This window comes from Macrobrachium rosenbergii, chromosome 14 (assembly GCF_040412425.1).
Source record: "Macrobrachium rosenbergii isolate ZJJX-2024 chromosome 14, ASM4041242v1, whole genome shotgun sequence".
In the NCBI taxonomy this organism is placed as follows: domain Eukaryota; kingdom Metazoa; phylum Arthropoda; class Malacostraca; order Decapoda; family Palaemonidae; genus Macrobrachium; species Macrobrachium rosenbergii.
In genome coordinates, this window is record NC_089754.1 from 14,046,063 (window position 1) to 14,073,998 (window position 27,936).

Genomic DNA, 27,936 nt, shown 5'->3' on the forward strand with positions numbered 1-27,936 from the left:
CTCTCAGCTTCAGGACAACTGCAAAGGGAATATTTAACAAAGTGGACAGACTTTTTGAGACACAAAGTATCAAATGGGAACATGTTGTTGGCGTGTGTACTGACGGAGCTCCAGCAATGCTTGGTTGAGGTTCTGCTTTTCAAACTTTGCTTGAGCAAAAATTGCCAGATATTATTGGTACACATTGCACTATTCACCGCCAAGCATTAGTAATGAAAACCAGGCCTGATGAGTTGAACAATGTTCTCGGTGAAGTGATTAAAGCAGTTAACTTTATTAAAGTGAACGCACTTAACTCTTGTTTGTTTTCTGCATTAAGCAAAGAAAGTGATTCCTGGATTTGAAACAATCTTATTGCATTCACACATAAGTCGGCTTTCCAAAGAGAGTTTTTGTACTACATGAAGAAATGCAGCAATTTTTGGTAGATACTAAACCAGACATCCGCACAAAATTCTCTGATGCCCGTTTTCTTATATGCCTGTCATTTTTGGTAGATATATTTGAATCCATGAATTCCCTCAATTTGTCGCAAGCAAGGAAAAGAGATCACAGTGCTCCATTGCCATGAAAAAATTACTGCTTTCAAAATGAAACTCGGACTATGGCACTCTAAGCTAGAGACAAATAATTTTGCCACAATTCCACAATTAAATACATATATTGATGAGAATGAGCTTAACGTTGAAGACAATATCGAGTTGATGAAACAACATGTATCACTTCTTAGGGAAGAAATAACTCATTATTTTCCTAACCTACAAAATTTTGAAAAATACCATCAGTTTATCAACAACCCATTTCTACTCTCCATTAACGATCTGCCTTCGGAGGATTATTCAATACAAGAACAATTTATTGAATTGATTAAGGATGTAGGTGCAAAACATATTTTCCGTGAAATGTGCTGCAGTGATTTTTGGATTGGAATGGCACAGTCCTCTCCCGGTATTACAATGACGGCTCTAAAAGTGCTGATTCCATTTGCAATCACCTATGAGTTAGAGTCAGTGTTTTCCACACTACTTGCCATCAAAACAAAATCCCGAACCAGATTAGAAGCAACTAATAATATGAGAGTTGCACTGGCCACAACATAGCTAATTCTAGAATTGGTTCAGGCAAAGCAAATGCACCCATCCCATTGAATGTACATTTGATAACTAAGGTTGCCATTTTCTGATTATATAAGTTTTGGCAAAAGACATTTTTGTTCCATATGGGTGTAATTTTCTTATTAATTAATTGGTTGTCACATAAAAAAGAAATTTTGTTTCAGTAGATTAAAGTTTCTATTTTTTTAACAAGTAATCTGGTTTCCAAAAAAATAGTTTTGTTTCAGCACATTACAGGCAGTCCCCGGTTATCGGCGGGGTTCCGTTCCCGACAGCGTGACGACAACCGAAAATCGCCACTAACCGAAAATCGGCGAAAATAGCACTGATCCCTGGTTAGTGGCGCCGATAACCAGTGATCAGTGCCGATAACCGGTTATCGGCAATGAAAATCTGGTTATCGTCGTCGCTAGACAAGTGCCGTAAAACCAGATCGCCAGTAACCGAGGCCGCCGATAACCGGGGACTGCCTGTAATGTTATTTTTTTAATATATAATTATTTGATAAAAATATGTTGTTTCAGTAACAGTACAGTATAATTTGTATCGTTAATTGTAATTAATTTAAAAAAGGTCTGCCTAGCAATCTAAAACTTGTAGACTGCCACGTAAAAATCTCACAATAGTTTGAGAACCACTGGTCTATTAGCAATTCCCTAGGAACGTTGTGGCACAGTAGAGGCTGGCTTATCGGTCATTCTTACTGCTTGTTGGATCTCCAAAACTGGTGAATTTGGTTGTTCTTTGGTTGTTCCAGAAATTGCTCTTACATTGTTAAATACATCTGCAGGGCATAATGAGAAAGCAAAAGCAAGCGGAGCAGTCGAAAGAGAACCTAATTTTATTTCTGGAACAACCGAAAAACCACCAAATTCACCAGTTTTGGGGACCCAACAAGCAGTTAGACAAACGACTAATATACCCACCTCTACTGTGCCACGGCGTTCCCCGAGAATTGCTAATAGACTATTGAGTATTTCTGGAGTTACCTGAAAGAATAACAAGCTGTTTTTCCATTTCTCAAAGATGCTGTCCTATCTGTATTATTATTTCTATATGTTTATTCTGGCTGAAGAGGCCAGCTGATTAAGTTGGCAAAAGCTTCCTGTATATAGCAATATTGTATACAGTAAACCCCCAGATTTGCATTCTCACGATTTGCAGACTCGCCTATTCACAGATTTCTCTTTGGAACGTGTCTATCAATTATTTGCGGAAAATTCACCAATTTCCGGTATTTTTTCACTGAGAAATATTCACTAAATACTGTACTTTCATCTCATTTTAATGACTAAATGCACTTTTTGTGATAAAACTATTAAAATACTCAGGTAATGCTCAAGTTACGATAATTCACCCTACGATAATTCGATTTTGCAATGGGGTAAGCCATTAATACCGATATACCACAATATTATTTGTAAAATATTTTTAATTTTGCGCGGGCACAAGCAGCAGCATAATCAGGCAGTGAGAGACCAAATTACAATAGACAACTTTCCTCCATCTCTATACCCCATCTTCTAGTTAAAAAAAGTAGATGAGAATGATAAAAGTTTGTTAGTAACGTTATACTCTTGCATAAATGTGTACAGCCATAAACAACCGACTAAGAAACTGTTGTTTTGCTTATAACTGAATCGGACAACAAAAGCCTTTTACCTGGTATTTCAACCATCGTACAGTAATAAACAATTACCGTACGTTATGGCACAACTGAAGTTAAGTAGAGGACTGACATATTTTTACATTATACCCTTATCAGTATGGATAAAAGATCGGCAATGAAATATACTGCTAAATTTAAGCTGCAAGTTGTAGCTGAAGCTGAGAAAACAATGTTCAGGCTGCTATTAACTATACTGTAAATTATCGTGCATCGGCAACATGGATTAAACTTGATCATAATTAAAATGGGAGAGAAAGTATTTTAATCAAAACTACTGTGCATGAAAGAACACATTGCTGTTATTTTTAAGCCGATAAACATAAAGCTTGTATTATGATGAAATCAAGTGAAAATAGCGAACGGAATCTTGAATTTTTTTTTACACAAAACAAACGCCCACAAACAGCCATCGTCATCTACTAGCAAAAATAATAGATGAATTCATTTCACAACGAGACGTATTTTAGCTATATTTCAAATTTTCGACTTAAAAACACTTCGTATCATGAAAAATAACCTTGCCACATATAAATAAAGTATCCAGAGATGCATTTACGCTAATGCAGTGTAGCTAGGGAAGTTAGGTAGAAAAGAGAGAAAGAGAAATATAGAAAATTGAAAAAGTAAAGAGAGAGAGAGAGAGAGAGAAGAGAGAGAGCGCCTAAAAGCTGTTGTTATTATTGTGGATTCAAATACACTGACTGAGCTAGAACTTTGCACGAACTCAAAAACAGTGAGCAGGTATATTGCGTCTAAAGCCATAAAACCGATCATAAAAGTGGGAAGTAGTGGTCTTGCGATTTGGTTAACCAAATCATGAGTCAGCACAGCCAAAAAGCTTACATCAGCCAGCTCTATAACCCCACCTTCAATAGGAGGCATTTTCATGGAAATTCCAGGAAATTGGGGGCTGGACAAAATGACGTACTTCAACACCCTCCAATCAAACATGGTAGGGAGGGGTCTTTCACACACCCTCCTAAGATCACCTCCAATCAAGTCCTCTACGGAGAGATTTGAATCACACCCACTACAGCCCTTCCCAATTAACTATTTGAAGGGGAGGCCTTGCAGATAAATCCTTCCAATAGGACTAGAAGGTGGAGATTGCAGATAACAAGAAATCCAAGGGTTCAACAGTCTGGAGAGCGACAGGAGAGAAGCAGATTCGAACTGTGTCCACTAAGGGAGAGTACGTCTCCCCTTGCTTTCGTGTTCCCCATATAGAATGAGTCAAGTTAATTACTAAAGAGTGATTTCGTTTATACCACTGTAACCTGTTAATTTTGTACTGATCTTTATAATACTAAGTTCTTTATTAAAGTGAAGAAATTACAGAGCTCGTCTCTATACACCTTCCAGAGAGATATCAATACTTAAAATAATCTATCTTCAAGAATATACAGTTTGCAGAAAGTGAGGCGCCGTGGACACACAGAAGAATAATAAGGTAAGAAAGTGAGAAACTAAAATCACATGACAAAAGAAAACGCATTACACTAACTAGAAGCAAGAAAAGCGCTCAGAACTGAGTTAAATGCGGCGAAATAAATGCCACATAAACATTTCCAAACCAAAACACTGATCGCTATGATTGCAATTGATAATACGAAAGCAATATAAGAATATATACAATGTTATTGGATAAAGTGAATTAAGGCATAACATTTTAAAAGATCCATGGAAAAGATGCATATTCATTATGCTGACGTTTGTATAAAACGATATGTGAATATAAAGGAGAGTATAATGTAGGCTACGCTACCATGTATGTAAACAATATACCATAGCGCAGGCTAAGCTAATTCTTGTTTGTTATTCAATTTCTCTTTGTATTGAATTATCATAAGTCACTTTGCATGAACCTCCAGAATTAGCTGATATTAATAATTACTGTACTGTGTATGTAAAGAGTATATTTTATAGTGTAGGCTAGGCTACCATATATGTACACATTACATGGCACTGAATACCCTAGTGTAGGCTAGGCTATGTTCAAGATAAGTTTTGGTACTTCTTACGTTTTTTCGGACAAACGATGGTTTTTTTGAAACCTAACCCCATTGTAAGTAGGATAATACCTGTATGAGCATTTTTACTTTGTTTTGTGTGTGTTTGAGCTATCAAAATAGGCAGTTCTAAGTGTTTTTATATGGGTTCTAAGTATTTACTGGTTTTAGCTATTCGCGGGGGGGTGTGGTACGCATCCCCGCGAGTATGGGGGGTTTACTGTACAATATTGTAGACTACATACACACTAATGCAGACTTTATTTTTCCATTTAATAACCCCGATTACTAAGACTATTTGTAATCTATATTTTGTATGATTAGGATTAAACTTAGAAATCCTGAGAAACATGTGACTAAATCCAATCCAAAATGTGGAGTTGTCAGACACTTGGATAGTTGAAATAAGAGGTTTATCTGCCATTGGCTCTCACTTCCCAGTAACTATTATGGATTGCTACATAAGCCATAAGTTTGATAATCTTGTTTGAAAGCCTAGCCTGGTAACATCTCTGTTTACAAGAAACCTACTTTACATGATTAGGTCTGAATTTTTCAGTCACTGTCAAAACATTTTCAAATTAAATACAATAAATACTTCTATCTAAAGCACTTATAATTTATGCCCTAATTTCAATTTGTTTCATAAATAGATGGAATTCTTACTAAAATATTTGACAAATAATGGATATCGAACCAATTTGGTCTATAAACATACTAGGCAATTTCTCGAAAATGTTTATAGTCATGAATGTTTATAGTTCTTAATTGCAAATTGCCTTACATTGGTAAATCAATTAAGCAACTTGAGAGGGAACTGAAATACTGCTTTGATAGATTTATTCACAGATTAATTTTAAATCAAATTTTAATAATGATTTTACAATAAAAAGCCTACCACCATTCAAAGGCAAACTGCCTGATTCATTGCTGGTATTGTTTACTATTATACTTGCCCCAACTGCCAAGAGGGGCATTTGGGTAGTTTCATTAAGGTTCTAAAAACAAAATACTGTACTGACACCCTGCGGGGATCAGTGATAGGACAGATAGAGACTTAGCAGTAAAATAGCAATCTTAGATCTGTGAACACTGCAGTAGCTGCAATCAGGCAAGACTAAGTATATATTCACAAACTTTAAGCCACAACTCAACCAAGATCAGTCTTCCTTTCCGTTACCCATAATCTACTGATTTTCTAGCCACTCTCACTTTCCAGTCATCAGGCTAATTTATATATTGTGCACTTTTTATCTTCTTTTTTGTCTTGGTTTTTGCATTTTTTCTTAGTCAAATATTTTATTTTGTATCTGTGAATTTTTATTTCTCTCGTCTTGGACTTTATTTCATTTCACTTAGTTTTCATGACTACTGAAAATCACTATATTGTATTAGTTTTAGCAATTTTTGTTTTTTTTCCTGAGTAGTGTGTTTTTACCGATGTTAACGTAATTTATAAAAAAACAAATATTTTATTCTCAAGTGTAAACTTCCTCTGGTTTGAACTTAACTAGTATATAATTTCATATACAGCATTGGTGTTTTGCCTCTATTTAGGTTGAAAATGGCCTGTGTTGAAGCCAAAATGTCCCTATGAAATAAAAATGTTCACTATAGTGCTTGTTCAGCTGTTTGTTACCACACATATCATGACAGTACACAAGAAAATACTTTACCACTGTTGATATTTCATTTCTAACTAAAAAATATTGACAATGCAAATTTGTAGATGTTGGCATAGCTATTTATAACTTAAGTCTTGGAGCCATCAACGAAAGGAATGTGATACCTTGGTTGTTTCTATTTCTCTCTCTCTCTCTCTCTCTCCTATTTTCTTGCTTTGTCATTGATAAACCTTATTACAATACTGTACAGTACTGAACATATCATTTAATAAAATGTAGAAAAATCATAAAATAAAACACAAAACAAAACAAGCTGTAGCAAGTCAGATGTCTACCCAGCCCTTTTCACCCATTCCACACTGCATCCCCACCCCCTCCCAACCAGGTAAACTGCTCTCCTGCTCCAACCACCTTCTAAAACAGCCCTTTCTCCGAGTGAGTTCCACTGTATAGCGTTACTGCCTCTCCTCTCCCACAGCGCCTAGCCATCCACCCCTTCCACCACACCTTGGAAGCTTCTCCAGGACTTCCCCATCCCCCAAACCTTTTCTCAGTTTCTTCATAAGTGTACGCAGTGTTACCAATATTTTCCTGAGGCTGCACAGCATCGCCAACCACTGGAGAGCAGTTTCTTAAAATTTTTTGAAATTATATATATATCAAACATGTTTGGTCCTTGGTCCCTGGTCTGGGTGTGTCAAACAATGTTGAGTTCTGGACAAGGAAAATCCAGATAACTGATTGACTACTGTATGTCAGTAAATATAGCGCACTCAATGCTTCCACTAATAATATAAGCTTGTCTAGGTTCAAGTGGCTTACAGTTAGTTTCAGTGTAAGGATTTCATAAATTTTTGTATTCCATATAAAATAACTTTCTTATGCCATACATGCATACACACACTAACATGTACAGTAAACACCCCGTATTCACGTTCTCATGATTTGCGGACTCACGCATTTGCAGCTTTCTCTGTGGAACATATCTAGCCATCATTCACGGAAAATTCGCCCATTCGCGGTATTTTTCACTGAGAAATATTCACTAATTACTGTATTTTTATATAATTTTCATGAATAAATGCACTTTTTGTGATAAAACTATTAAAATACTCAGGTATAAGCATTTGTACAGGGCTTTTCTTGTGTTTAAACTATCAAAATGGGCAGTTCTAAGTGTTTGTAGAGGGGTTTTAAGTATTCGCGGATTTTAGCTATTCACGGGGGGGTGCGGTACGCATCCCCCGCGAATACGGGGGGTTCACTGTACACAGATCTGGATGAATTTGCAAGTACACAAACATAATAACTACTTCACATAAAATCAGCAGATAAATGCACACTCACACCTACATGCAATGCATACAGTTTGTTGTTGTTATTGTTGTTATTATTATTGTTGTTATTATTATTTTTTCCTTTTTTTTATTTTTTCCCTTTTTTTCTTTTTGGTCTATCACAGTCATCCTATTCGACTGGGTGGTTTTTATAATGTGGGGTCCGGGTTGCATCCTGCCTTCTTAGGAGTCCATCACTTTTCTCATTATGTGCGCTGTTTCTAGTAGCACACTTTTCTGCATGAGTCCTGGAGCTACTTCGGCATCTAGTTTTTCCAGATTCGTTTTCAGGGATCTTGGGATCGTGTCTAGTGTTCCTATGATTATGGGTACAATTGCCACTGGCATATTCCATATCCTTCTTATTATGATTTTCAGGTCTTGATACTTATCAATTTTTTCTCTTTCTTTCTCATCTACTCTGGTGTCCCATGGTACTGCCACATCAGTGAGTGACACTTTCTTCTTGATTCTGTCAATCAACATCACGTCTCGTCTACTGCCACGTATCACCCTATTTGTTCTGATACCATAGCCCCAGAGGATCTTTGTCTGATCATTTTCTATCACTCCCTCAGGTTGGTGTTTGTACCACTTATTACTGCAAGCTAGCTGGTGCTTCTTGCACAGGCACCAGTGGAGGGCTTTTGCTACTGAAATGCCTCTTTTTGCACTGGTTCTGTGCAAGCGCTGGACATTCTCTTTCTATGTGGTTTATGGTCTCGTCTTTCATACTGCACTTCCTGCATATGGGTGAGATGTTCTTTCCATCTATTATTCTTTGGACATATCTGGTTCTTAGGGCCTGATCTTGTGCTGCTGTTAGCATTCCTTCTGTTTCCTTCTTGAGTTCTCCCCTCTGCAGCCATTGCCATGTTTCATCGCTGGCCAGTTCTATTGTTTGTCTCGTGGTGTCCGTGCATTGGTTTGTTGCGCCATTTCTTGTTCTGTTTTTCATTCTCCTGTCTCTGTATATTTCTGGGTTTTGTCTACTTTTATCAGTCCTTCTTCCCATGCATTCTTTAGCCACTTGTCTTCACTGGTTTTCAGATATTGCCCCAGTGCTCTGCTCTTGATGTTGAAGCAGTCCTCTATGCTTAATAGCCCTCTCCCCCCTTCCTTTTGTGTTATGTACAGCCCATCTGTATTTGCTCTTGGGTGTAGTGCTTTGTGTATTGTCATGTGGTTTTCAGTTTTCTGGTCTATGCTGCGGAGTTCAGCCTTCGTCCACTCCACTACTCCTGTACTGTAACTGATTACTGGTACTGCCCATGTGTTTATGGCTTTCGTCATGTTTCCAGCGTTGAGTTTTGACTTGCGTATCGCCTTAAGTCTCTGCATATACTCTTTGCTGATCGCGTCCTTCATCTCTTGACGTTTTATATACTCTCCTATTATTCCCAGGTATTTGTATCCTGTCTCATTTATGTGTTAGATGCTATTCCCATCTGGTAGCTTTATCCCTTCATTATTATTATACATGCATCATCTAAAAATAACAGGAATTATCATTGTGTTAATTATAAAAAAGTGGCTAGATCTATGATGCTCCTTCCAACACATGAAATACTGTACACATTTTGCATTCCACCCATTTACAATGTAATAGATATTTCACTTCACAACATTCCTCACATAACAAAATATTGTGCCCATATAAATGTATGTCTGGCAACTGCAAACATGAAGGTGATAGGCAAAGTAGCATTGTTTGGAAATGTTAATACTGTATTATTTGAAAATTTTATATCTGTATTCATTTTCAAGTACTGTTGAAGCACTTTATATTCTAATATTTAACATACTATTTTGTACATAATAATTTAATATTTAATGCATAAACTTTATACTTCACATTGAAATGAACACTATCAAGTTCAAATAAGTCAGGATTCATAGGATTACAAGAACACTGTCCTTGTCAATTAGTTTTACACTGTCACTTTTGCAGTAATTTTGTAAAGACACTGTTTATATTTATAAACAAATTTTATACACAATGTGTAGCATTTTTATTATAAATTATACTTTCTAGAAAAGAAAGGAAATTTTATATGGACATGTAGTCAACACATTTACCTAGACATATCTGAAAATTAGCTCCTTTTACAAGTCCTGGAATAAAATACTTAATCTTCATGTTAATGAACATGATATTCACCATTGAAAACTTGGCAATAGTTTGATTTAGATTTCTTTATAGAAAGAGAAAATGTAGCACAGTAGAAGCATAAAACGAATAGCTCAGCCAGGTCGCTACGCAATGATATGCTAGACCTAAAAGATCACATTTTGGTATCAACTGCAGTCTCCTTATAAAGCAGATAAAAACACTAACTGCTTAAGTACTGGAGAAAGATACAGAGCAGGGTATGATTGGTTATCACTTATCCCTGAATCAATGAAGCCACAATCACATGGTTAGACAGGCAAATATCAGTCATGTTTGTTTCAGGATTAGCTATGTTTGGTTCACTTACTGGATTATTCCATTGAGAGTTTTTCTCCAAACTTGGACACATCCAATAAGTAAGTGAAAGGTGCCAGTTATATACACATACGAGTATTTATGAATAAAATGTTGAGTGTTTTTGTCTTCTTGCCCAGAGTGACCCCTGGTAATTCAATATGACATCATCTTGCCTAAATGTTAAATGTACCTCACGCATACATTTATGTTTTGAACAGGTAAAGCCATTTGCTTTGCTCATATCAGGGTTTCTTCCAATCTTGAATAGAATAACATAAACAATTTATGCCAAAGGCCAAGTGCTGGGACCTATGAGATCATTCAGCACTGAATGGAAAATTTAGAGTAAAAGGTTACAAAGGTGTAACAGGAGAAAACCTCACAGTTGCACTATGAAACAATTGTTAGACTACATCTGCCTACCCCGGGGCCTCTTTCTCTTCTTCCTCGTACAACATGAAACAAAAACCAAGGTTGAACAACATTGCATGGCTGTGAATTCTTCCTTCCTTAGAGAGCATATCTTCAGCTTAGCATCAAGAAAACTGCAGTGGCACCGCTGAAAATGGCAACCAGGAACTGTTGTCACAAGGAAAGTGCAGGGAAGAGAAGTCCTAGTATGCTAGGAACTACTTTGGCACTGAAGAAACACTTGTCCATGTCCTGAAGGACAACGGAAGGAAGGGGAAAGACAATGATCTGGGAGGAAGCAGCACTGATGGCAGACGCATGGTGGGGGAGGTACATCCAGGGAAGACACAATTGTGGCCTACAGCAAAGACGAAGGAGAAGGCTCGACTTCTGCACAACCAATGTCAAAAGCTGGGGGGGATGAAGCAACTCTTGAAGCTATGACACAGCAATGAAGCATACACACCCGAACAGAAATGACTGGCTGGACGCAGCCTGTTGGCTGCAGTTCACAATGTACTCTTCCAACCAACATCTCTAAAAGGATATGAAAAAAAGACGGGGAAACTGCTATACAGCATACAACAACGAAAAAAGCGAGGGAGTCAAAGGAACTTCAAGGAAAGCTTCCCGGGACTTCTCATCCTTCAAAACTAGCATGAGGGGAGGGAAGGGAGAGAACACCCCACCCGCGAGATGGAGCAAGAACCACAGAAAGAAGAGCTACTGATCTTGAAGACAACTAATGATCCTGCAACACCAACCTCAGCTTCCTCCTCGTGTCAAGAGAAAGGGGGATCCATGCTGGAAGGCAAGCCAAGATCTCGTACAAAGGTTACAAAACCACCACACTGTAGCAAGAGAACCCTCCTCTGTCTTGATGTCTCTCAATCTCTTCATCATCTGAAAAACTAAAACATTACACATTCCAAGTAACTGTGTTATTCAAAGAAAAACAATGCTTGTTCAGAGAGAAAACACTTCAGAACAAACAGAAAAAAGATGTAGACCAAGGATGTTCGATAAAACGAGGTTGAGAACACATCTAAAAATAGAATGGTTGGGAGGTGAGAGACAGGCCTCTCTCCTTGTGTGCATAATAGAGAAAAGATATAACAGAATACAAAAACAAACACCAAGGCTGGGAGCAAGCTGGGTTTACATTATATCAAAAAGGCAAAGCCAAGTTAGGGAGGGAATTAAAGAAAAAGGCTCATAGGCTAAAACAAGTTGAAAACAACTATGTAGCATAACTGTGTAGGAATAACTATGGACCAAGAAAGGGTGAAAATAACAAATTGTAACGGAATAAAACTTGCTGCATTATTTCAAAATAGGCAAAATATCTCAAAAATTATATCAAAAAAGAAAAAGAATAATAAAGAATTAAGTCGAACGGCAGGCAGCAGAAGAGACACGTCTGTCTTAGACACAGCCAAAAAGAAAAGTGAATACGTACCAACTGTATGGAGGGGATTCCTTCCCTTCCATTGATAGCCAATTACCAATACTGTACTGTACAATCAACCCCCGCTTATTCACAGTTCAGGATTCGCAGCTTCACCTATTTGCAGATTTTTCTGTGGTACTTATCACTGAATTATTCACGAAAAATTCAGTAATTTGCGGATTTTTTCGTCGAGAAATATTCACTAATTACTGTATTTTTATGCTATTTTCATGACTAAATACATTTTTTAGGATAAAACATTATTTACTAATTTTCAAACATTAATATTAAAGTAAACACAGCAAACTATCAATAAAATGTACTTTTTTTTAATGCATTGTAAATATTAAGGTGCTGTATACAGTACTTAACTTTCCAGTTTTCCCCATGTATTGTACACAGAAAATGGGACTGCTTCAATACTGTATGAGAAAAAAATGGCTGTACTTGAAAATAAGGGTAACTTGAATAGTTTTCTCACTTAGCTGTAAGCCACACATTTTTTAAGGTAATGTTGTAAAATAACTTTGAAATATTGAAGTGGTTTAGATAACAGTTTAAGGTATATTCTGTGTCGGATGATAGTTTAAGGTACGAGAGAAAATGGATGTACTTGAAAATAGTTTTCACACTCAGGTGTAAGCCATATATTTTCAAGGGTAATAATGTTGTAAGATGACTTAGAAATGATATTAAAGTGTTTCACATGATAGTTTAAGGTATATTCTGTGTATTTAAGGTATACATCTGGTGTATGACCTATTAAAATAAGCAATTATAAAAGTTTTTAGAGAGAGATCTGGTTTTTTAACTATTTAAATAGCCAGTTATAAGCATTTTTAGAGGGGGATGTCAAGTAGTCACGGATTTTAACTATTTGCGGGTGTTTATGGTCCCTATACCCTGCGAATACCAGGGGTTGACTGTATCCTCCTTGTTTTAAGTTAAATGGCCGGCTCCAGTTTGCACTGAAAGTAAACCCATGTAAAGATCGAGGGTTTGTACTGCCTATGTTTAGGAACAAAGGAATGAAAGGGGTTGCAGCTGGGAGATGAAGGGATGCTGCAAAGAACTTTAAGTAATGCCTACAGTGTACGGCACGTGAGGACTGATGGCACTACCCACCTAGGGGTCCAATCTTTAATAATTCCATGTCACTGCCAGAGCCAAAGCCACATTGCCACTCCTCAAACCTTGAATTTTCCTGGATCTAAAAGTCACCTTCAGTAACTCGGAAACTCAAACAGCTTAAAACATTCCACCCATTGCAATTGAGGCTGTATTTTAGTGACAGGTTTGTGGTGAACCAAATCTAAATTTTCTGGAAATACATTTTTTTCATGCAAACCCACAAAGTATAAAACCACCTCCCTTCTCCCAATACACTGTTTCTTGCAACTATGTTCTGGTCAACATGAAAGTGTTAAGCTGGTGGTTGCTGTGAACCTCAGTCAAGGTTCCACATGTATATACATGTAAGCTGTATGAGAGAGACCCATTTCTATGAATAATATTTTCTCTTAAATACTCACAAACACTATACAACAGTGATGAAAATATTAAAAGAAAAATATTAAAGGCAGATAATACTTACAGAATTGTGCAGAATAAACACCACCACCACTACACATTACTGGGAGTTTACCTCCACCTCCAAAACTAAGGGAGGAACTTACACAAGTGTATCTCAAGATGGATTACATGAGACCTTACTTCAGGCCATACCCAACTAAGGAAAAGCCTCACTGAAAAATGATATGGTGACAGTGGTTTTCTATGGAAAATTAATACCAGCTTTACCCCTTTAACTAAAAAACATATATTTAAGCTAGCTAAAATTTTATGCAAAGGAAACTCACATAACTTCCACACTAAAAATTGCTGAGAACTAATACAGTATTGTCAGATATGTAAAAATAAATGTGCTGTAACAAATGAGAAAGGCTACTAGCCTTTTGTTTTCATTTGCAAGTTTTTAATATTAGCTATGAGTTTACTTTATCAATCTATATGAACTTTTGGAAGGGCTGAATATTTTTTAAGTTATTTGTATTTTTTGGTATAATCACATTTTTAAGCTTTCTGATACAAGCTCTTTTCTTTTTATACATTGAGGAGGGATTTAAATGCTGTTATAAGATAATTAATACTACCAATTTATATTCTCTTTCACTAAATGTGCATGGTAATCTCATTACACTGACTTTAATAACACAACCATCTTAACCACATTAGACATGCAAAAAGCAACCATACTTTGAAGCTTAAAAAATTACACCACTCTTATTTGTCTGCATAATTACTGACTTGAGAAAGTCTGGTTTTATGTTCCAAGACTGTTATGTTCCAAGATTGTATTATTCTAATAATGAGGCTTTACTGTGATAAGAGGAATTTCAGTGCAAGCCTAACCTGCTTGACAGAACTAAGATACATGTGAATAAAATAATATCCAATCTAAAGTTACCATGCAAGTTATTAAAAACCTGCAAAAAGCCCTACCTCAACAAATAGCTCCCTCCTAAAATCAAAGTTAATACAGGCAGTCCCCGCTTATTGGCAGCATTGTTTAACGACGTTTCGGTTTTACAATGCTTGGTTAACAACGTCATTAACCAGATTTTCAGTGCTGGTAAGTGATTTTTGGCGCCAGTAAGCAGTTTACTGGCATCAGTAGGTGGTTTACTGGTGTCGGTAAGCGATTTTTGGCAGCATTAAGCGGTTCATCAGTGTTGGAAAGTAATATATCGGCGTTGGTAAGTGTTTATCGGCGTTGGTAAGCAGTTTATCTGCATCAGTAAGCTGTTTATTGGCATTGGTAAGTGGTTTATCAGTGCCGATTGGCGCTTATGGTGTCATAAACACCATTTATTACCATAATTACTGTGATGTTCCACTTATCGATGATTTTTGGTTACCGGCGCTCAGCCAGGAACGGAACCCCCGCCATTAACTGGGGACTGCCTGTATTTATCATGACTGTACATTAAAATAAGAAAATTAACAGTTCTGATAAGTTTGTTTTGTGTATGTTCAAATTCTGACCATAATACCTTTTCCCAATCATAAAAGCAGAAAATTTATCAGTGCTCCAGGACTCTTCCTTTACGGCAAAGAAACACAAAGCTTCAGCTCCAATAAAGAAAATAAAATTCTAGTCATTCATAGTTTTACTTAGCAGGTTGGTCTACTTCATCCTTGGAAGCCCTTTATGATGTTTCATCTAGTCATAAGCTAAATTGTCTGAAAGTTGACTAACTACTATTGGAATGGAATGGAATATAGAACTTAGGCCGAAGACCAAGCACTGAGACCTATGAGGTCATTAAGCGCTGTACTACTATTGGCTCTGGCTACACTGTTACTAAACACCTAGTAACAGTTAAATGGTATTCATATTCAACCTAAAAACGTTCCATCTTCAAAACCTATGTAGTTAAATATCAATTTTTTTTTCAAAACAATCAATCATTATTAAACAAATAAAAAACCATACTACTCACTTTTCCGTCATGATGATCACCATAAACTTCAGTATCATTAAAATCATCATTGCCATCCTCCTCACTTTGCTGACTGATGTTTTTACCCTTATTTGCTTCAAAAGCTTCAGTCTCCTTACTGCCACCATTCTCAGTTTCTGTAACATCCTTTTCTTCTTTTACTTTTACTTCTGGTGCACTCTCCCTCAACCTTTGCTGCTCCTTCTAAAATGATGCACAAATTGCAATATCAAAATATTAGTTCATATGTATTATTAACCTTATGTAATTTCAAGTAAAAAGTTTTCAAATATTTTCATTTCAAAAATACAAATGTTCTCATTTTTAATTAGCACTTACCACCACACTGTCATAATGCTCTTTTGTTGAACAATGGTCAATTAAGCTTTGTTGTGATCTCTCCAAAACAACGCCACAAAGGTCACATCTGAAGCTTGTTTCAAAGATGATTTGATACTTCCCTGAAAAAGGATACAAAGAATTACCAAATCTGTGAACTTTATCTTATTGCATTTTGCCTTTGAAACTTCCTTCATTCACCATATATAATAACATTTTCTTTGGTTAAAAGATAACTGTAGGTAAAACAAACTGAATATCTATTAACATTTTGGATCAGAAATAATCTGACTAAATTACACATTAAGCCATAAAGACATAAAATAATAATTCATACTGACACAACTTACATTCTGAACATTGCTAACCTGTATTTACATTTTTATGACTAAACCCTTTACCACTGCTCATATGGTTGAGAGATGAGATGTCTGGTCTCACTTCCATATCTATTTCTAAATAATCACAATCTACTTGTCAATTTTTTTTATAATTGCACATTTCAAATTATGATTTTAAGACACCAACGCTTTGAAACACAGCAATGCAGTAACCCATTCTTACTAAAAAATATTGAAATTTCACTATTTCCATATATCCTCTCTATTCTTACTCAAAAACATTTCACTTACATCCATATGGGACCTGGACTGGTACAAATATTAAATCTGCATTATATTTACAACACAATTACATCCTATGAACTTAAATTACAGTTTCTGATCAAAACACTTCTGTACATATTCACTTGATACAAACAGTTTCAATCTGTTCCTGATGGGACATTCATATAACTTGGCCACAAAATACTTGTATTTCATAATTTTGGCTCTAGATAAGAATTTAAAACTGCATCTTAATTGTATTCATAACCACGGCACAATTATACTTAAAATGCTGTACTCCAACTGCAACTCCTGAGAGTTTGGACTTACATAAATAATTCTTACTATCTTCAAGAGGTTCCATAAAAAAATATTATTTTGCATTGGTAACATTTTCCGACATATTGGTCCCCTCATTAAGTAAAGTACTACTGTTACCCTAACAACCATTCCTGTCACTTGGACACAGAGAGGAAATCCCAAAGAAACAGCAATGTTGTGTCAATCTTTGTCAACATTAATGTGACGTTTGATGGAGAGGTAGCCAGGCCATACTTGTTTACTACTTTTGTGGCCAAAACCAAATGACAAGCCTGAAATGGAAAACAATGAATTTTGTGTATAAGCAGCACAGCTGCTATTCCAGCAGCAAATAAGATGGTGTTGCCCGCAAGTCAGTTATAGACAGGTGGGCAGTGAGCAGATCAAGTACGCAGCTGGTGCAGTTGCCCCTAAAGAATCTTCTCTGGAGCTGGGATGAGGCTCTCCTCTGGAGCCTAAAAGTCTTACAACCTAATTACAGGCTTCCAAAAAGGAATCTGCATCCTGTATGGCTAAGGTTGTCTCCTTCTCTGCACTGCCTAACATTCCCTTGATAAGTCTAAATATGCTGTCATGGTGGAAACTGAGGAAGCTCTCAGTGTGATGGTCTTTGATTGACTGATATATGAAATTTGCACAGCCAAGCCAAGCACTGAGGCACTTTCAGTCATTCAGCTCTTAAGACACTTAAAAGATGGCACCGAGTTGTTGGACACCAAGATAAAGAAATCCAAGAGATCCAGAAAATATAAAAGGTGAAATATAAGGATCTACAGGTGGAATTGGCAGTTGCACTAAGAAATAATAGTTAATAGAGGCTGGACACTCAGACTGAAGAAAGGAAGTGGGAACAAAGGAAAAATAAAATGGTAAAAAGTGGGTGCAGCTAGGGTCTGAAGGGATGCTGCAAACACCGTTTAGTTAGTTAATGCAAACACCATTTAGTAATGCCTACAATGCAACACATGAGGCATACTAATGACCCCACCTACCTATAGTATGATGGACTTTGATGAACTGACATCTGGGACTCAGTTCCAGAGGTCCTTTATTCCTCAAGCTGTCGGATTGTGGATCAGTCTCCCTGAGGATGTCATGCAACTGGAACTTCAAAAGTTCAAGCGAAGATGCAAAGCATTACCCTAATACTATTCTCAACCCAGCCAGTAGGGGGAAAAACCAGTCCAACTTGCTGCTGGTCTCAAGCCCCAATAAATGGGGAGAGTTGCTCCCGGTCTAGACAACCGAGTGTGAAAATAGTGGCAAAACGTAAATAATGATTCTTGGGTCAATGATGGAATGCAATAGGGCTAGGGCGTACCCTGTAAGCGATGCACTGCAGTATCCCCTGACAGCAGTGAAAAATGTGCAAAGGGTACCGCAGAAGTCACGACTGTGGCTAAAGAAGTTAGTGAGAAGAAAGGACTGGAAAAGAAAGGAAAGATGAGAAATGGAAATTGGAATGTTGGTAGCCTCACAGGAAAGGGAAGAGAGTTGGTTGATGTCATGCAGAGAAGGAAAATTATGATTCTATGTATACAAGTGACCAAATGGAAGGGGAAAAGTGCAAGAAAGCTTGGAGAAGGATATAAAGTTTACTACACAGGGGAAGATACAAGGAAAAATGGGGTAGGAATTATTCTCTATCCAGATCTGCAGGAGAATGTCACAGAGGTCCAGCGTATAAGTGACAGGCTTATGCGCTCAAAGTTTGTTAAAGATAAGAGAGTATGGCATATCATCTTGGCATACGTCCCTCAACAAGGATGTAGTGACAAGGAGGAGGAGTGAAGAGGGAAATTAGAAGAATAAATAGAAAGAGTTCCAAGAAGTTAACTACTGTATTAGTGTTATCTGGGAACATGAATGCCCATGTAGGTGAGAGTTCTGATGGCACTGAAGAAATACATGGAGGAAGAGGTTCTGGAAGAAGAAACCAGGAAGGTGATAGATTGTTGGAATTAGCAGAAGCTATGAATCTGGTAGTCATGAATGCACAATTTGAGAAAAGGAGAAGTCATCTGGTAACATACAAAAATGGACAAAATGAAACACAAATTGATTATGTTTTGGTTAGGAAGGAAGACAAGAAAATCATTATGGATTGTAAGTTTATTTGAAATGAATCTGTTGTAGCTCAACATAAACTGTTAGTGGCAGATTTTAGGTTGAGAGTAATAAGGAAAAGAAAAGCCCCAGCCAGGAATAGGAGGATCAAAACTTGGAAGCTGAAGGGGGAGAAGGCAAAAGAGTTCAGAAGTAAAGTGGAAAGAGCCAGAGAAGAGAGATATGTAAATGGAATGTCAGAATTGCCTGAAGAGATATGGGATGATATGAAAGGGATTGTGGTTCCAGTAGCAGCAGAGGTGTATGGGAGGACAAGTGGTAAGCAGCAACAGGAAAGAGAAACATGGTGGTGGCATCAAGAAGCTCAAACAGCTATGAAGGAAAAGAGTGTAGCCAGAAAAGGGCGGGAAGAAGATAACTACCACACAAGAGAGGAGTATACATGGGCAAAGAGGGAAACAAAGAGGAAGATAGTGGTCACAAAGGGACAAGCCATGAGAGAGTGGTATGAGAAGATGGGAACACCAGTGGGAGAAAAGATAATCTACAGAATTGCAGAAGCAAGAAGAAAAGACAGGCAGGATGTACGAGAGGTAGGAACTTATTAAAGATGAAAATGGAAATATTTTAACTAAGGAAGAAGAGGTCAAGAGAAGATGGAAGGAATACTTTTCACAACTATTAAACACTGAGAACAAGTGTGAAGAACTGGAAAATGTTCCTCCAGTACAAGGACCAATGGCAAACATCAGAGAGGGTGAAGTCGAGAATGCTATAAAGAAAGGAAAAGTAAATAAAGCTGCAGGAAAGTCGGAGGTAACAACAGAAATGATTAAAGCATTGGGAAATCTAGGTAAAGAGTGGGTGCACTCACTATTGGAAGCGATCTGGCATGTAGAGGAAATGTCAAGGGATTGGAACAATAGTTGGATGATTGAAATGTATAAACAAAAAGGAGACATGTGAAACTGTGGGAACTACAGAGGAATAAAGCCTTTGGAGCATGTATTCAAGATACTAGAAAGAATAGTAGGAGGGAGGTTGAGAGAGTTGATACATATACATGAGCAGCAGTTTGGGTTTATGAAAGGAAAGAGCACAGTGGATGCTATTTTTATATTAAGACAAGTCCAAGAGAAATACTTACAAGGAAACAGGAAAGTTTACATGTGCTTTGTGGATCTTGAAAAGGCATATGACACGGTACCAAGAAGAGTAGTTTATTGGTGTTTGAGAAAGAGAGGAGTACCAGAGAAGTTGGTAAGGTTAGTGAAGATGATGTATGAGGGGCAAGAACCAGTGTACAGACAAAATATGGGGAGACTGAGGCATTCCCTGTGGAGGTTGGCCTCCATCAAGGATCAGCTCTGAGTCCACTCTTGTTCCTCGCCATTATAGACACTTTGACATCACAATTAAGGAACAACGAAGAACTGTGGGAACCGATGTTTGCTGATGATTTAGTCACTATAGCAGACACAGAAGAAGAACTGCAAGAAAGGTTTTCAGCATGGAAAGGAGTCCTAGAAAAGAAAGGATTGAAAGTGAACATTGGAAAGACATGAGCTAATGATTAGTAGTAAAGGACATGAAGAATAAACATTCGAGTGGAATATGGTACAGTACTAAAACAGAACGATGAGTTTAACTACTTGGGATCAATAATAGCAGAGGAGGAAGGGAGGTACTGAGAAAGCAGTGAGACAGCGAGTGAAAGAAGCATGGTGAAAATGGAGGGAAGTAACTGGAGTTGTTTTACACAAGAAAATGCCATTAAGGTTCAAAATGAAAATTTATAAGACAGTTATCAGGCCTGTACTAATATGGGGCAGAAACCTGGGCACTTAAGAGGAAAGAGGAGGAACTGTTTGAAAGAACCGAGATGAGGATGATGAGATGGAATGCTGGAATATCACTACTGGAAAGGAGGGAGAGTGACGATATAAGAAGAATGTGTGGTATATGTAACGTAAGGGAGAAGGCTAGGGAAGCTCGTCTGAGATACTATGTTCATGTGATAAGAAGAAAGGCGGTAGAACCAATCATGAGAGCTAAGAAAATGCCAGTGATGGGGAGGAGGAGTGTGGGTGAGGTGGGGGGACTGGGGGAAGCAGATGCAAGGAATAGAAATAGATGGAGAAAGTTGACTTGAGTGGCCGACCCTGCTATACAGTGAGATTAATAAGGTCGAAAGAAGACGGCCCTAATACTATTCTCCTTATATTAAAATACACTTTTATCTATTTATTAATTTATTTTTTCTTTTTAATAAGTGAGATCTATTCTTTCTGTATTTTCCTCTATGTACTTCCTCTTATTTCTTCCTAATAAACACCATATTCTTTGAAAATTTAAATTTCAAGTCAATGGCCCCTGCGAGCATGTTTCATATGCATAGGGTTCACCTTCTGAATACATAATAATAATAATAGCTGGGGTCCTCGATGTAGCGGGTAGATCAGTTGGATTTTTCAAGGACTGCAAGTCACACTAATTTATGGCAACACTTATTGTCTCCATTCCTTCCTCCTTGACGGGTTGATTATCTTATCCTTGGTGTTACTGCTCAAGTCTCTGGCAGAGGTGTATCCCTGAAGGAAGGCAACAAGATATCTTCCTTGCTAATTACTGTGTTCATCCACAAAAACAAAGAACTGGTCAACCACTTCCCCAAGGCTGGAGACTTAATGCAATAACAAAATCTAACAAGCTGTCACTCTCCTCCATTAAATCTTGTGTCCAACCGTAGTACTACTGCCAGGCTTCTTCCGAGGCATCCTAACAAAGGAGCTTAAAAAGTCATAGTTAGTGATGTCTTTGATCAGATACTTCTGGCAAGCATCTCTCCGGACATGATCATCCTGTTGGTCACTGTCAAAACTGTTTGAAGTAGTCTTATTATAGCAAAAAGAACTGTAGCTGGTCTTCTTAACAAAAGAATGGTCTTGTTAATGTTTGATGCAATCACAGCTGGAGGAGGAAGTCTTGGATTGGTGATGGCAATGGTCTTGGCCATGTCCACAGGTATCATGACTAATACTTTTCAGCAGATGGTATAACTTTCGATGAGGAAAATTTGGTCAAGCAATGAGTCCTTAAGGGTCCCTTGAAAAGGATGGGGACGAACCTCCAAAAGTAGTAATGTCGGGGTATCAAGAAAGAACAACTGTTGTTCTTGTTGTGAGAGCAGCACTGCCACTGGCAGACATATGTTAACATCTGATGGAACAACAACAGTCAGTGTAGCAATCACACCTGAAATCACATTTACTATAGGAGTAAGCATAGAAGACTGTAATGTCTATCTACAACCTCAGCTGTATCTGCATGAAGTCACTCACAGATGAAAAACCATCTCCTTCAAACAAGCCACATGAGAATGTCAGTCAAGGTCTTGCAACAGGTATTTTTTTGCACAACAGACTATTCTAAGGTAAAATGGAACTCTCATACCATCTTTTCCCCAACAAGAAAGAAACATAAGTGCAAACTTGGCACTCAGCACTTACAATTCACAAACTCTGGCATTATTCTTATTCATCATGGTCGCTAACACTCAAACACTATTTCCTGTTTTACTCTTGGACCCATGGAATTTATTTTCCTCCTAATCTTAGGAAATCTAAAGTAATTCCTGTGTGCCATCAGCCAGCCTGGGGTTTTTGGCAGTTTGATGCAATGCAACTATAGTGTGTAATTTGAATTTGTAATTCTCATGTCTGCAGTTTTCTCAGTCACCATTTTTCAGTGTCCAATCCCCTTAGCTTTTTATTTAAAATCACCTTCAGAGAAAACTACATTACTAACAAGGAAGGAAGGAAGGAAGGCAGAGGGTGAGAGGGAATGACCAGCTAGCTAACCTTGCTTCCACAGCTGATATACAATATGTCTCACATCTTTTAATATCTAATTCAAAGTCCAGTAAAAATAGCACTGAGGGCAGTTATGAAAACTGAATGATTTTCTTGTGAAGACTGGAATTTTTGGTAAAGGAAGACAGTTGGAAAGTTACATAAAATTTTCATTGATTCCTAACTTACTTATTTCCTCGTATAAAATCACAATTGCCCAATATATGGCTAAAAATGTTACAAAATTAGTTCTTAACCACACAATACACATCAACCATGCTATTCAAATTTTTTAATTCATATGTATCTAGAGGTAAACTTTCCAACTTGCTTTCATCTTGAAATGATGAATGGTGATAATCTGTGTCAAAGTATTTGTCCAGCAGAGGATAGTTCAGACATAGCCAGAGAGAAGATCAACTACCTGCCCATCAATCATATCTCTGCAGTCAACTTGGAAAGGACAAAACGATACAACCTTTTCCATTTGAAAAATGAAAACAAGTATTCCGGAAATGGGAAAATTTAATGCTTTCAGTTTATCATGTGCATATTCAGAATTGTGAAAGTGTAATCTTTTCAATTTACTGTATGATTAAAAAGTGTTTTCTCAAAATAATAAGAGAAATTTTGGGTAAAGAAATAAAGTTGGATTACAACAACCTTTTGTGTAATTTTCTAAATTTCTTTTATGCAACCTTAAATTCACACATTTTTTTAAAAAGAAAACTATATGTATATGACACGATGATATCAAATTTGACATCTCTCATATGTAGCAACCAGGTCCACTTCTGGATGTGGAAGTAGGTTGCCAATCACTTTGGAGGAAGGTCTGTCCAACATCCACTACGTCAAAGTTGCTGCCAACCTCGACAGGGAGTCTGCTGTCACATTGAATGACCACATCAGGTGGACTGCTGACAAGTGCCACTTCCTTGCTTAAGCCATCCATGGGACAGAAAGGATGACAACTAGGATGAGATGAGCAGCCAAGCCTCCAAATACAAGTCAATTCGGCCATGCTGTCTACAACCAACAATATGAAGGTCCCCTTTGTAGGCTTCAGTCTTCTGAGACATAAGGACAACCATCAGTTTCATAAAAATGGCGTGACCCGTCCTTAAAACTGATGACCACTCCCAGCTAATGGCCATCCTCCCAGTGGCCTTTCCCAACATGTACAGAAGGGGGGAGTCATATCGACTTGCTTGACGAGAGCAAGTTTCTAAGTCCACACATGGAATGTCTTCTTAACATCTTGCTTTTGCAGTTAGAGCCAGAGTTTGAGGCTGTAGTTGAGGACTGGACCCACTACAGACGCAAACTGTAATATTCTCAAGATTCACTCCAAATGTCATTGGGAACCTTGAATTGGGCCAGGAGCCCTCACAGATCCTTCTTGATTCTCGTCTTACTCTAGCTGGGAAAAGGCAACTAGCTGCAAAGTCTATCCCAGTGGAGTTCTAGTCAGGCAAAATCTGAGATTTGTACCAGTTGATCAGGAATCCTTCTGATTGGAGTTTGCTGATTACCTGTTGAAGGTTTCATAAGCACTCCTCTCTGGTGGCCTCCCAGACTAGCCAATCACCAAGGTAGGCCACCAGTTATCCTCCCTATTATCTGAGCACTTGGATGACTAACGTTGCCAATTTTATGATGATCCTAAGGATGGTGTTTAAGCCAAAGGGCATGACCAGGAATCTGTATGTTTCTCTCCCTATCCGGATCCATAAGAACAGGTGAAAGGGATCCTCTTTTGTTTGAAGGAGGCCTTGGGGACAATCTAGAGACATGCCTGGAGACAATGAATATATTCTTGTCTATGGCTCCCTTTAGGAGAGCTTTTGCACATACTTATCGAAGGAGGGCTCTGATTACTTGAAACCACCTTGCGGGCAGGATGGTATACAACCTTTGCCAAAGAGAAATTTCTTACTAATCAACTTGCACACCCACTTGATGACTTCCCGTAGTCAGAAGAGGATGATGTTCTTAAATTTTGCCTTCTTTTGCCTGTCAATTCAAATGAGCAATCACAGACATTGGAACTTAAGATATTGAGCTCTCTGCAAGTAATAACACAAAACTATCACTGCACACGAAACCATCTAGTCATAATCAACACCTAATACATCTCCAAGGGAGATTAAAAAAAGTCTCAAATCTCTCATCAGGGACCAAGGTTCAAGTCTTACCTTCAAAATCAAGAATAAATGAGTGTGAGAAATCCCAACCCTCTGAGCTGAACTAGGTAGATTATTTAGCTTGCCTATTCTCTTTGACAATGCTTAGCCTAGAAAGCAGGTAAACTTGAGTGTGATATCCCTAACTGAAGACTCACTCAGAGGTTCATAAAAAGTTGAATGGTAGCCTTTTACTGTGGCAACAGAAAAGAGCTTGTCTCAGCCTATTTAGACAAGACACCCAATGATCTGCTAAACAGTAGCTCCAACCAGACTACACCAACTACACAAGATAGTCTACTATGCCTGGTAGACATCTGCTGTGAATCTATGGACAGTACCTAACAGCTCCTACACAATCCTAGTTGCAAAGCACATGTAACTCCACATCTAACTCTCTCAGCAACTGAATGAGAAGGTTCATCAGATCAGCATATCACGAAGCCCAGGGAAATGGAGTTAAATGTTGAGGATGTCCATGGAGGTGCTGGAAGGCATCCTCTAATGCAGCACATGATTATATGTTAGTTTTAGATATTGGGGAAAAGTGAATCAAGGAAGAGGTGGAAGAAATCCTAAAAATAGGGAAGGGAAAGTAACACTGTGTGCAACATGCAAATCGGAATGGCATTGGGCTAGAGATTGTCCTGAGAATTTTCAAAATAGGAAGAAATCAGAAACTGGACAAGAAGAAAAACTTTATATATCAGTTTGTAAAATTGAGGAAGAATCTTGGGAAGAGGTTGATGCAATTTCAGACACAGGATGTAAGTCAACAGTTTGTGGGGAATTGTGACTAGCACACACTGCCATGGGTTTGAATCAGGAAGAGTTGAGGAGAATGAATGATACTAAAAAAGAGCATTTAATTTGGGAGAGTCATCATACAAGTCAAAAGGAGTAATGGAAATACCAGTGATATTGAAAAACAAAAAGTTTTATTTGAAGACAGAAATTTTGCAGGGTGATGTACTGTGGTTAATAGCTAAGAAAACCATAAGTAAAATGACTATAAATTTAAAAGACAATTGTGTTAAAATAGAAGTATTAGGGGAAATGAAGATAAAAGTTCAGAGAAGACAAACAGGGCCACTTAAGAATACTAATTTTGAGGAGGAAGGTAGAAGAAGATTGTTACTGGAGGGATGGAAGGGAAAGAGTCTAAGGGAAATTAAAGGTCATGGGAGTGGAGATAAAATATGGAAGCTAACAGAAGAAGCATAGTGGAGTGATGGTTTGAGAGAGAAAGAAAAAGAGGAAATAAAAAAGTTACTAACAGACTTAATTGCATGTTATGAGGTATGTAAAAGATACAAAAGAAACCCAGCTAAACCAGTACAGGCAGTCCCCGGTTATCGGCGGGCTTGGTTATCAGCAATCCGGTTTTACAGCACTTGTCTAGCGACGAAAAGCAGCAATTTTCAGTGCCAAAAATTGTTGATTTCTGCTTATCAGCGCCGATAATTGGGTACTGGCGCCAATATATACCTAACAGAGGCGCTGATAACCGATAACCAGCACTTTTCAGAGCCAACAAGCCCCAAAAATCGCTGATTTTCAGTTATTGGTGATTTTCGGTTATCATCACACCGTCAAAACGGAACCCCCGCCGATAACCGGGGACTGCCAGTACTGGGATTTTCTTGGAGTAAAACATTTAATGAAGTTGTAGCAATGGATGTGGGAGAGATAGAAGAGAGAAAGTTCTTAGTAATGGTATATATGGCAAAGGGTATTGTCAGGCTTTTTGGATAAAAGACAAAAAACAGAAACTATTATAAGATACTCTGATTGGTGGTTTGCTATATTTGGAGCACCTTCTAAAATATTATCAGACAACAGGGGAGAATTTCAAAATAAAAAAGTAAGGAGGATGGCAGAAAGATGGAACATTAAAGTACTGGCCACAGCATCTGAATCTCCATGGAGTGATGGATTGTGTGAAAAGACAGTAGGCATAATCAAAGAAAGCTTAAGTAGGACGAAAGATGATGAGGAAGTGGATTGGTCCATAGCATTAAGATGGGTAGTGAGTGCTAGGAACTGCTTAATAAATAATGGTGGTTTCTCCCCTAACCAATTAGTACAGGCAGTCCCCGGTTAATGGAGGGCTCAGTTAATGGCGGTCTAGTTTTAAGGGGCTTGTCTAGCGACGAAAATTGGCTGGCAATTTTCGGCACCAAAAAATTGTTGCTTTCCGCTTATTGGTGCCGATAATAGGGTATTGGCGCTGATACATACCTAATAGAGGCGCCGATAACCAAAAATCAGCAACAAAAAGCACGGAAAATCGCAGACTTCCGGTTATCTGTGATTTTTGGTTATCATCACACCCTCAGGGCGGAACCCCCGCCAATAACCAGGGACTGCCTGTATTTGGAAAAAACCCTTCTTTGCCAAATTTAATGGGAGAAGAAAGTTCAAGTCCTGCAAGCAGAGAGAAAGGTATGGATGAAAGCATAGTAATGGATACACTGAATGCAATGCATAAGGCCAGAGAAATGTTTATCAAAAATGAGTTTTGTAATAAAATAATAATGGCTTTAAACAAAAATGTCAGAGAACATAAACTTGAAGAAGCAGTAGTGCAAGATGAGGTATTCTATAAGAAAGAAATGAAAATGAATGGAGAGGACCTGCTCAGGTAGTGGGAGTATTGGGTACAACAGTAGCGGTTAAACATGGGGATTCTCTAAAAGTAGCCAGAATACATGTTACCAGGATTCAAAGACTATCACCAGAAAAAGAAAAGATACCTAAAATAGATAAAACACACACTGCGAAGGATGAATCCCGTGAATCAAAGGAAGTGAATATATATAAGCAGGAAGGAAAGGAGATGATAATGGGCTGGAGAAGGAATGCAGATATAGAATAGACTATAGAAAGAGATTTGGCAGAGGAAACACTGGAAGATGAAGGGGAAAGTGAGGTAATAGAAGAGATACCCAAATTCAAAAAGGGAAATAGTTAGAGCT

At 37.8% G+C, this 27,936-nt stretch overlaps 1 protein-coding gene across 2 annotated transcripts in view; it reads right to left on the bottom strand.

The window, feature by feature from the left end:
• LOC136845727 (uncharacterized) overlaps nt 1-27,936 on the bottom strand; it is a 288,481-nt gene that overhangs the window by 57,769 nt on the left and 202,776 nt on the right. For both annotated transcript variants that reach the window (XM_067115930.1, XM_067115931.1), the window contains exons 12-13: nt 15,929-16,050; nt 15,590-15,793 (exon numbers count right to left, since the gene is read on the bottom strand). In XM_067115930.1, coding sequence (XP_066972031.1) covers nt 15,590-15,793; nt 15,929-16,050 — 326 coding nt within the window. The remainder of the gene's footprint in view (nt 1-15,589; nt 15,794-15,928; nt 16,051-27,936) is intronic.